This window comes from Periplaneta americana, chromosome 9 (assembly GCF_040183065.1).
Source record: "Periplaneta americana isolate PAMFEO1 chromosome 9, P.americana_PAMFEO1_priV1, whole genome shotgun sequence".
NCBI lineage: Eukaryota > Metazoa > Arthropoda > Insecta > Blattodea > Blattidae > Periplaneta > Periplaneta americana.
Window position 1 is genome coordinate 74076863 of NC_091125.1, and position 12121 is coordinate 74088983.

Sequence of the window (12121 nt, forward strand, 5' to 3'; positions counted from 1 at the left end):
TGGCATGTTCTTTGAAAGGTTATGATTCATGAAGAACTCACTCCCACAACAGTTCATTTATGTTCACACAAACAGTTGCTTTCTGGTTCATTTTATGTCACCAATAGTATTAGCCGCAAGCCACTCACTCATGATACGGTCTTTATTTTTTTGAAGTGTCACACCTGAGTTTTCCACAACTCAACTTCAACATTATTTCACATACAATTCGTGTCTAATTTTCCTTTAACTCGATAACTTTTACTTCATCACTTAATGTTATTGCCATATTTTACGCAACTTTTTTTTTTACCAGGAAATCACTACATTCTTTCTTACATTAGGGCAGAGAGGAAGGTAGTTCTTATCCATGATTGTGTCCGTGTTGTTGCACAGGATACAATGTGGAGATGTATATATATATATATATATATATATATATATATATATATATATATATATGGATAGTTTATCCAATGGACTGCCAAACAATCATATCCTCTATGCAAAAAGGAAAAGGGGACTCGGGAATTATGACACTTGTTGACTGTATTCTGCCATGATTTACTTGCACTGGCAAGTTGTGGGGATTTTATAAATGGATTTTCACACTGATTTTAATCAATCTCTAAGATGAATGGAAGGACATTTTACGACTAGTTGTATATTTTATTCTTGTGTTTCTTTTTTGCCAAGGCATCTGCCTTTTCATTTTCTTTCAATCTACCATTGTGCACCTATTCACTGCAAAGCAAATTGTTCTTGTAGTTCTCTTAATAGTTTTAATAACTGATGAATTTGACACAGTTTTAAAGAGCTGGCTGACTGCTGTTTGATAGTCTGAATGGCTGACAATGAGTCATGCATACATACATACATACATACATACATACATACATACATACATACATGTTCTGCCAAATGCAGGTCTTTCATTGCAAACCCAGCATTCTCCAATCTTTCCTACTTACTGCCTTTCTCTTAGTTTCTGCATATGATCCTTTGTATCTTAATGTCATCTATCTGATATCTTCTTTGCCCCAAACTCTTCTCTCGTTCACCATTCCTTCCAGTGCATCCTTCAGTAGGCACTTTTTTCTCAGCCAATGACCCAACCAATTCTCTTTTCTCTTCATTCAGCATCATTCTTTCTTCACCCACTCTTTCCAATACAGCTTCATTTCTTATTCTGTCCATCCATTTTACACACTCCATTCTTCTCCATATCCACATTTGGAATGCTTCTAATCGCGTCTCTTCACTTCATTGTAATGTCCATGTTTCTGCTCCATACAATGCCACACTTCACACAAAGCACTTCACTAATCTCTTCCTGAGTTCTTTTTCCAGAGGTCCGCACAAGATCCTCCTTTTTCTATTAAAAGCTTCCTTTGCCATTGCTGTCCTCCTTTTGACTTCCTGGCAGCAGCTCATGTTACTGTTTGTAGTATACCCAAAGTAATTGAAGCTGTCCACTTGCTCTACTGCCTCATTTAGTATTCGCAAGTTTATCTTCTTTATTTTTCTTCCAACAACTATGGTCTTAGTCTTGTTTGAATTTGTCTTCACATCCCATACTGCTCACTGCTGTCATTTAGCTCCAGTAGCATATTCCTTAGTATTGTCTCCTCTTCTGCTAACAACGTCATATCATCAGTAAATCTTATGCACTTTATTCTTCATCAGCAAATCTTATGCATTTTATTCTTATTCCCCCTACTACCACCCCTCCCATCTTCTGAAAACAGTTCTTCACTTCATCTTTTATCGTGGAAAGACTCATCATGTCATGTTTGCAGTTCTTCTTGGGAAAGATAACTTCCCATTGCTTTCAAAAGATCTCAGGAGGCCCCAATGTGGAGGTGAGGAGAGTGAATTTGACTAATTAGGCCCTCCAAACACACAGAATTACTACTTTCTTAAAACATTGGATTCGATATATTCGTAGTAACTCTTTCAATGTTGTATGTATGTATTTATTCACACTGCGAATGGGTAAATACCCGGTGGCAGTGGTAACTAATTACACTCAATAATGACAATAACAAACACATGTAATAATAAATACAATTAATAATAATTTAATAATAATAATGCTAATAATAATAATAATAATAATAATAATAATAATAATAAATAATAATAATAATAATAATAATAAATAATAATAATAATAATAATAATAATAAATAATAATAACAATAGTATAATAAAATTAACAAGGAGCATCCTAAATTAAATGAAGCACGATCACTTAAAATAACATTTAAAGTAAATCTAATTTGTATCTTAACCCTAAGTTCGAACTAAAACCCACGAGTATAAGTTCATACATGCACAAATACCTTTCAGCACTACACTCATTTCACTGTCAACTAACTCACTGCATTGGTACTATGACACATTTCACTGATACTATCCTGATTTCACTAACAATTCGAAAACATTTCACTGTTCAAATACTTTGCACTACCACTAGAAACTATAAAACTTCACTGACACAACACACTTCTTCACTGATACAACACTTCAAATAACAAAACATCAATTACACCCTTTAAATAGTGTGCATAATATACTACCATCTATTAGTAAAGTCCTTAAGCCTATTTTTAAATACATTTTTGGTATTGGTAAAGCCTTTAGTAAGTCTGCAGGTAAAGCATTCCAGTCTCTGATAGTATGATTGAGAAAAGAAAACTTTCCAGTGTCCGTCCTCTGTCTTCTTTCCCTCAATTTATGTGAGTGGTCGTTCCTTGAAGAATAATTTGGCAGTTGCAACCTATTTTTTATTTCTCTCGAGGCAGGTTCACCTCTGTATGTTTTGAACATTGCACATACTCGAATTCGCGTTCTCCTGTCCGTGAGTGTGTCCCATTTTAAAGTTGAATTATTACGACAATGCTTGAGAGCCCGTTTTTTAATCTTTTCCAGTCTCTTAATATGTTCTAATCTGTAAGGATCCCAACATGCAGCACCAAATTTCATTACTGGACGAACTAGTGACTTATACTGTACGCAATCTCTTTGGATTTCTCAGAGCCTTTTCTTAGTACCCTCATCACAAAGTGTAACACTTTCCACGCTTTTCTCGCTGTGTCAGTAACATGTTTGTTCCCCCCAGCCGAGATCGCTGCTAAAAGTTATTCCTACGTATTTACATTTGTTAACTTCCGGGATGGTTTCACCCCCCTAATGTATACAATGCGATTATTTTATTATTTTTTCTTGTAAAGCTGACAGCTTTGCTCTTTAGAGAATTTATTTTCATTTTGTTGGCCATTGCCCAATCGTTTATTCTACTGAGGTCATCCTGAAGAAGAGTAGTATCTTCATAACTTTTTATTTCCCTGTATACGATACAATCATCCACGAATAAGCAAACCCTGGACAAGATGTTAACTGGCAGATCATTTACAAAAGCAAGGAATAGAAGGGGCCCCAAGACACTCCCCTGTGGGACTCCAGAAGTAATTTCTGTTGGGCTCGATAATTCCTCCCCCACCCATATTCTCTGAGTGCGACAAGTTAAAACTTTCTCGATCCACTGGAGTATTCTACTCACTTGAGTAGCCCCCACGAAACCCATCTGACAATTATATAACCAATTTGAATCATTCCAGTGCTGCCTTAGATATGCTGAAATCAAGTGTTTCATCTGTTTACAAACCACAGGGATGAGGTTGACTAGTCTGTAATTTTTTGTCTCTGAGCAAGATCCTGACTTATCAATTGGCACCACTATTGCACCTTTCAAATTTCGTGGGACAATACCGTTGTTTATTGATATTTCAAATATACGCACTAGATAGGGAATCATGGCTTCCCCTCTCAATTTTAACATGTCTCCGGTAATACCATCAGGTTCTACTGATTTATGAGTTTTCAATTTAGAGATTCTTCTTCTTATGACCCTAGATTGATAGAAAACTGACCCGTATTTTCCGCAGAAGCTAAGTTAGGTATTATTGCCCTCATCCCAAAAACAGTGGCATAATAGGAATTTAGTTTTTCTGCTTTTTCACTGTCCTGAATAATAAATTGATTGAGGTCATTTTTTAGAAGGAAACTCAAATAGTTTTCCTTGGGTCGTCTTCACATATTTATAAAATTCCCCCCACCCATCTTGTTCACCTTTGAAAAGTTCATTTGGGGTAATTTTCCTGCACTATCTCTTTCGAATTAAGCAGTTCTTTCGATAGTTCTGTGAATTTTGTTTGTTTCACATCACTTTTCTTGCGCTGATTTCCTTAGTTTTCTTTTCAGTTTCCATATGTATTTATTATAATTTCCGGATCGGGATTGTTTGATACACGTTTAACTGGGATAAATTTCTGTATTCCTGTTAGTATAATCTCCTTGAATTCCACCCAGAATTCTTCTACACTACTGTCCTTTACTCTAAGATAATTTTGGAAGCCTTTTCTGTCGCTTTGTTATATTGCAAGATATTTTTTATCTTTGTTCTGCTTTGCTTGTACTTAGCATTCCATAATATTTCAAGAATTACCACGTCGTGATCACTAATAACTGGAATCACTTCAATACCTGCGACTATTTCTGAAGGTCTTAAAAGAAATGTCTAGTAAGGAATCTCCCCTTGTTGCCTTATCTGTTACTTGTGTTAAATTATGTTTCCAGATGAGTGAGTTTACTAATGACTGGGCCTGACCCATCCCTCCCTCTATTGTACCCTGCCAGTTTACCTGGAGCAAATTTAGGTCTCCCGTGACAATAACATATTGACTGTGAATGTGTCTATTTTCCAACATATCTCTTATTTTACACAGTATGTTCCAGCCTTTTTTCAGAGCCCTGTATAAACCGATGATGTGTAATATGTTTCGCGAATAATCATGTACTATGTCTACACCCAATATTTTGAACTCTGAGTCTTTAAAATTTTCAGCGCTCTGCAGGCACTCTTTTACACATATAAAAACCTCTCCCTCTGTTCCTATATATGTAATATTCAATGAGGTGGGCGAGACCTCATTCATATGAATATTTGATATATATAAACTGTTAGCAGTTTTCATTAAACTGATGTTGAATATGGCCACAAAGTCATTTAATATGCGCTCCTGCATATATATGACGTGTATCATCTCAAATGCAGGTAGTAAGGCCGTAAAATAACACTATGAGAGGGGTTCAGCCGGTGCCGTAGATCGTGTCCCGGCATAGCTCAGTTGGTAAAGAGCACTCAGCGTGCAGAGCTGAGAGGTCCTGGGTTCGATTCCCAGTGCCGATACGAATTTTTCTCGTATTTAAACTGCTGAGTCTGTTACTTCACTGGAAAGCCATGATTCCGTTCCTATTATGACGTCAGGATTATGCGAATCTACTAGGTTTTAGAATTCAACTGATGTATTATAAATGCTTCTACAACTGACCTGCAGCATTACTAAAGAGTTACCATTACATGGCATAATATTGTTAATCCCTGATGTTTCCACTGTAGCTACTGCTTCCATCTTCCCCGTTGCCACCGCTGCTTCCTCCATCATTGTTATAGTATATACTATTTTCCGCCGTCATTCCCGGTCATTGCCCCTCTCCGTTGACACTGCTCTCGAGAACAGCACTCCTAATTCTGTCGCTCCTCTTCGATTTAGATGGACTCCCAGGTCCCCATCACCAATCCAAGAATTTGGGTCCACGAATGTTACTCCTGTTCTATCTGCCACCCAATCGAATGCCTCATTGATTCGCCCAATTCGAGTCCAGTGAAAATCTCTTTGCCGCACCATCCCACTGATAATTATCTTTGCCTGGGGGTACAGCTCCTTCGTCCTTACTGCCAAGTCGTACATATCTTCCATAACATACTCAAATCGTCGCCTCAGGTCATTGGTCCCCACATGTAATATTATAGTCTTTTTGTCCCTTTTCTCCTGATGCTCCAATTTGTGTCTTACTTCTTCGATTCATATCCCTGGGTAGCACACCACTTCGAGGTAATTTTCCTGTCCCACATGTCGCACCACTGAATCTCCTATCAATAATATCTGCTTCTCCTTGCTCGCCTCCCCATGTCGTTCCTCGCATAGTCGCCTGTTCTCTGCTTCCATCTCTCTTAGCCGTTCTTCCATCTGTTGGAGCTTCCCTTTTAGTTCAGCCACCTCTTTCTTTAGCAATTCAATTTCTGTATCCGTGGTCACAACTATGTCCCTCATACATTCCTTACACCTCCAGTTCTTCTCGATATGCTGGTCCCTCTTGCGTTTTTGGCAGCTGAAATGAAACCACTTCGAACAGATGCTGCACAGAAGACCAGTCCTCAGATTGTTCCTGCATATTCCGCACTTCACAGGTTCAACAGGTCCTGGGTTCAGTTCCACTCCTCCAATCACCAACAGCATGGCTAAATCAGAATCACAAAGCTGCGTAGTGTCGGTTCCACACTCCCCTGGCCTGAAGCTGCTGGGATCCACTTCACCGTCTGTGCCGCCCAGGTACCAATCCTCACCCATTACACTGCTAGTTCACATCTCATTCTACCTGCTCTCGACTCGTGTTTACTGTTTCAAGTTCTCCTTCATAATGTATTGAGTATGTGCCTAATGAAATGTAAAATGAGAAAAGATGATGCGTCACACCTGCACCTGCAGCCCCATTTTTTTCTATCAAAGACCTATCTTAATATACAGAGAGGCAACAAAAAATTACCGCATTATGCAGGGGATGTTGGGGAACAGACTGCCTGCAGTCCATTGCTCGACTTACCGGTAAGCTGGAACAACATGGGTGGGCATTCAGTTTCATTATGGTAGGCCTAAATTATTAGTTAAGAGTTACCTAATGAATGAATGAAGTTGAAAACTGATATAGATCTTACCTTTCATCAAAGCAGCTGTTGAAAATGATGTCCAGTGTTCTCAATACAAACGTTGCATAGTGTTAAAAAATTCCGAAACACTCACTGTATTTCCATCTCTTGAAATTTCAGATAATATCACCCGAGTTTATTCTCCAGGGCTTCAAGAGTATGTGGATTGTTCTTGTACACTTCCTGTTTTAAAGTTCCCCACCGACAGAAATTTACATAGGCAGCTAGATCCCACTGAACCACTGACACTTTGTAAGAACGAAAGTGTAGCATTTTCAGTCCCCATAATGCCGATCTTTGTGACATACCACACTCCACCAATCGGCATGAAGATTTTCTCAGGCTGGTTTTAATTCTTGCTCGAATATCTGCAAGCTTCTCCTCTGCTAATACCTTCTTCTGTGGTTCTCTCTTTTTGTTTCTCGCCATTTTCTGAATAATCTGGTTATGAAGGCATTGCAGCATCACAGAACTGACATAGAAACTTGCAAACAGTACTGCCATACAATTTCTTCTTTAGGAGAAATGTCTTAACTAGAAATATCTGTTGTGCAATACCATATGTCATCATACTGAAAGCGAATATAAATAATGTTCAATAAAAAGTGTAGTAATGCAACACCACTCGGAAATTTTAGCCTACGCTGCTTCAGTTTACTAGTGAGTCGAGCAATGGATTGCGGACAATTTGTTCCCCAACATCCCCTGCATAGTGTGGTGACGTTTTGCTGCCTCTCTCTGTATATGTGGCCATTCTGGTTCTGGGTATCTGGAATGTACTGTTTCTAGAACAAGGAGTCTTTGTATTTCTATGTTGTTGTTATATTTTTGTAAGGCTAAGTGAAAAGTAAATCATGCCATTTTTAGACAAAATAACATATGTCTACAGGTTAACTACAATGATCACCCTTAAATTACACTACCATTACCTTCTGACATGACTGAATGCAGTTTGGACCACTGTACTGTAAACCAACTACCATGCCACGCTGTACCACTATGTTGTAAGAATTTGTTTTGAAGACACGTTCAGCATCTGAAGGTTGCATCTGAGTTTCCTTACTCAGGAGGAGGAGACAATCAGGCTAAAAATATTATTATTGTTACCAATTAATACACACACATAACAACAATAAGAGAATTACAGTGAAATGTTTGTTCATATAAAAGTGCACTGTTAGCCAAACACTAAGAGTATTATTTTACTTTATAGATCTAGGTTCAAATGAAATTTACGGTGGTAAGAATATTTTTGAGAGAATTCTTTGCGGGTCAGTAACATTTTATCCATTATTAATCTAATCATCATCCTTTGTGTAATGTGAATCCATCTCCACATGGTGTACTATGGGGATCATGTGACAGTAAAGTAATATGTACAGCATCAACAAATTTCTCCCAAAGGGAGAGCTAGAGCAGTGAGAACTGATCATAACTTAATTAAAATATTACGCCAATAATGCCTGGAGAAACTGCAAAGAATCCATAAACTTTCTCCACTTACTTCTCTTTCATCAAAAATAGCCTAAAGGAGTCAATCTAGTACCTCTCAAGCACAGGCCCACACATTCTCAGAATATCACCATGCAAGTAGAACATGCAGTAAATAAATATGATTAAAAGGAAACAATATCTAAAAACAATTAGAATAAGCTGTGATTCATACATTTTCAATTTTAAGTGAGTTGATAAAGGCCTTGGCTCGTTGCACTTGTTGGCCATCAGAAAAGAATGTGACCAAGCAAGACTCTCCTGTCGGTGTTTTGTGTGGGCCCCAAGTGTATGGTACCACACTCTTCTCTTCCAGCAGAGATATATTCAGTCTAAAAAATAAGCCTTCAATAAGTCAGTTAATATACACATCAGCATATGACATTTTCCCACACAGAACAAAACTTATAATGAGCAGATATTAGCATAAGATATCACTGCAATATTTCTCGTGTTTTTGCAACATTTTTTTATTCCTTTCACAACAATGAGTATTACCTAACCTTCCGTGACCTATGCTAATATATATGAACATAGCTTAAAAGTTGCAGACAAATGCTTAGAAAGTAACTGTACATAAATTTAATATATACGTAGATAAATGTACAAAAGATACTGGTCTAAATGGACAGTGACTGGAGTATTTAGGGAATGCACTCTAGTAAACCAGAGTGTGCAGTTAAGACATTGAGTTGCAAGCCAGAAGATTATGAGTTAGATTCGCAATGGATTTTCTCTATTGATATAATCCTTATAGTCACACTATAGCCCTGGAGTTCACTCAGCCTCTAACAGAATTAATAGGTACCAAGGTATTTCCTAGAAATAATAGGGAGTCATCATATAAGACTGACATCCCTACTGCTATTCAATGCTGTCTCGTGAGATGGAAGTTTTTTTACACTAACAAATCGTGAGAGAGATCCCAATGTTAATGACCAAATAATAGATGTTAATGGTTTAAAATATGTTATGTACCGTTATCTCCAGTTTCCAACTAATCTGTCTTGTGCTGTGTTAGAATACTGGCTACCTATCCAATCTCTTTAGGTCAGTGTTCACTCACAAACAAGTAGTATGTGGTAGTGGATGATTGTGATTGAGTAAAAGGATGGGTCAGGATAAAATCACACCATATCTTTTGGCATGTTCATTAATGTTCATAACTTCACTGTAATTTTATATTATATTCATTTACTTATTATTTTAAAAAATTCTATCTTAAAAATCTATAAAATGCACCTTTTAAAACACTGATGACATTGCATTTTTACCACTAAACTTTCCAAAAAAATTGTTCCATTCCAAAACACTACAAAATGTCGAAATTATTCTATTTCATATGCACCATTTCTAGATAAACTGACTTGTAGATACTAGATATGAAGAAAATTCACCCAATAATTTAGGAGAAATTGCTGTACAGATGGACAGAGAGATAAATCAGCCTACATTTTTTTTAAATCAGTGATGCTAAAAACATATATTTAAGTGAAAATCTTGCAATCGATTATTTGCAACGTCATAACACTTTTTCTTCATTATATTTCGTATAATGGAAAGTACAAACGATGTCTTTAAGTGAGCAAAATTTTGCTACTGGTACACACTATAATTTTTCTATTGCTGAAAAATTCAAGAAAAGAAATATACAATCACAAGTGTTTCTTGCTTGCTCCCAGTACACTACCACCACCTGAAAATGCAACTGATCATAGTTTCAATTGAACCACTCTTGCACACAGACATATACATGGATAATTTCTTAAGATTAAAATGTACCTTTGTAGTTCCTGTGCTGCAGGCAAAGAAACATAATCCTGTATTCTTATTGTGTCAGGAAACAGACACCAGTTGTTTTCTCCCTCAATGGGTGTGAAATCATGAATGCTACTCCAGTTATTGTTGAACACACTTAATCCTGCTTGCTGAAAATGTTCTGAAATTACAACAAAATCGGTAGGCCTACAAATATTCTTTCAGTACAAAAAACTGTCTTGCTTTTAATTATATGAAACAAATGATAAAATAATCATATCTATTTATAAATGTTAAACTGGCAATCAAGAAATCCCTACGAAAAGAACTTAAAACTAATCTTAAAACATTAGAACATTAATGCCAAGTGTTTATTGTCATAACAGAGCAATGATGGAAAGGACAATGGCAGAGAAAATCGGAATATTGAGAGGTCATCCAACTTTACAAACACTTTGTCTACTCCAAATCTCTCATAAATTGATGTGGATCAAATCTCAGGCCCTTTGGTGAAAACCAGCCAACTGAAAGCGCTAAACACAGCATAAAAGTTAAAGTCCTACATATTTAATGAAGAATGCACTACAAATTTTACATACCGTATTTTGTCATTTTGCATTTCATATAGTAGAATGATAGAAAGAATCTAGATATGGTTTAGGTTGGCCCCATCACTTCAGCTCCAATGGGCACACTTGTGAACCTCTTTTTAATATCAGATACCTTACACTGTTAATCAGATCTGTTCCTTTAAACTAATTTTAATAGATATGCAGAACCTTCAGAACTCTCACAATTTTCATGTTTTCCTGATTGAGTATCAAATACCACTGCAGTCTCACAGGGCTTGCATTCACATTTTTCATCTATGAAGCATAAAATCTGGGCAAAGAAAGGAACCGGTAACTTTGTATGGAGCTCTCTAATGCAGGGACAAATTTCTTTCATATGCCATAATTCTACTTTTCATGCTAAGACTTCTAACACCATTAAAAATCCACTGCTCACAGGTTCAACTCGCAAACCTCAGATCCAATAGCAGAATCTGGTTAACTACTTACACTACCAAGGATGATGCAGTAACTTTTTTCAATGAACGTCACTCTACAATACTGAAATACTCATATATATATATATACTGTAGGTGTTTGAAAATGGTTTTTATTTTTTTTAATTAGCTATATTGAAAATGTAAAATGTGGTTTTATTTGTTTACATTTTTGGTGTCATACTGAACACAGATTAACAGCTAACGCAGTTCTTACCCAAACCTTTCATTTTATTGATGACCATAATATTAGATTAAATTATATTCTACATTGAAATATTGAATTTATCTTATTCGATTGCAATCATGGTAAGTTTTTCTGTATTCACAGCTGTCAATCTCCTTCTGTCACTCACTACCAGGTTGTACTTCGAAAATAATCTTTCTGCGTTGACATACCATATGCTTCTTAAGGCAATAACTGCGTAATTGTTTTAGGGCAGTAATTGTTATGAGAGAATTTCATTTCACTTGGAAGTTCATCAAATTATGGAAAGAGATGTGGGCCTCCAAGAAGAGTTGAGAATCTAATTTCTGAATAAATGGCGCATTTTATCTTTATCGCCACCAGTTCATTTGGAGATGCGCTTTTTGTAGCATTCTGAGAATCAAATATTGCTCCCATAGATTCAACAATTTTCATAGCTGGATCAGAAATATTCACTGCTTTTAATTTCATCAGAGCTGATTGGGCTGAATGCGAGAGTATTGATTCCATTTCAGCCTTAAGTTTTGTTAGACACTTATCTAGCTCTTCTGATACTTTTAATGGTAAATATGTCGTCTTTGTTTTAGATTCACAGTGCTTCATTATTTTTCTGATTAGCAGTTCTTCACCAATGCATATTTCGTTGATGTCGACACTCACAGGTACTTAAGATTAATATAGGCCTACTGCTAGACACTACAAACCGATCAGATTTGAACTTTGCAGCTCATTACATTGAAATTACTTTACGTTTTGACACCTTTACTCTCATCACTCATGTGACCATGCTAAGCAAATTTAATGG

At 36.6% G+C, this 12121-nt stretch overlaps 2 protein-coding genes and 1 non-coding gene across 3 annotated transcripts in view; 2 read left to right on the forward strand and 1 right to left on the reverse strand.

Annotated features, from left to right (window-relative positions):
* The window catches only part of Mkk4 (MAP kinase kinase 4), a 280839-nt gene that overhangs the window by 253353 nt on the left and 15365 nt on the right, over nucleotides 1-12121 (forward strand). The window lies entirely within an intron of this gene.
* Nucleotides 1-12121, reverse strand: part of LOC138706103 (protein XRP2-like) — a 45896-nt gene that overhangs the window by 10156 nt on the left and 23619 nt on the right. The window contains exons 4-6 of the mRNA XM_069835068.1: nucleotides 10085-10241; nucleotides 8478-8634; nucleotides 7741-7896 (exon numbers count right to left, since the gene is read on the reverse strand). Coding sequence (XP_069691169.1) covers nucleotides 7741-7896; nucleotides 8478-8634; nucleotides 10085-10241 — 470 coding nt within the window. The remainder of the gene's footprint in view (nucleotides 1-7740; nucleotides 7897-8477; nucleotides 8635-10084; nucleotides 10242-12121) is intronic.
* TRNAC-GCA (transfer RNA cysteine (anticodon GCA)) lies at nucleotides 5155-5233 on the forward strand. Its single transcript has one exon. It is a non-coding gene; the product is annotated as a tRNA-Cys (tRNA).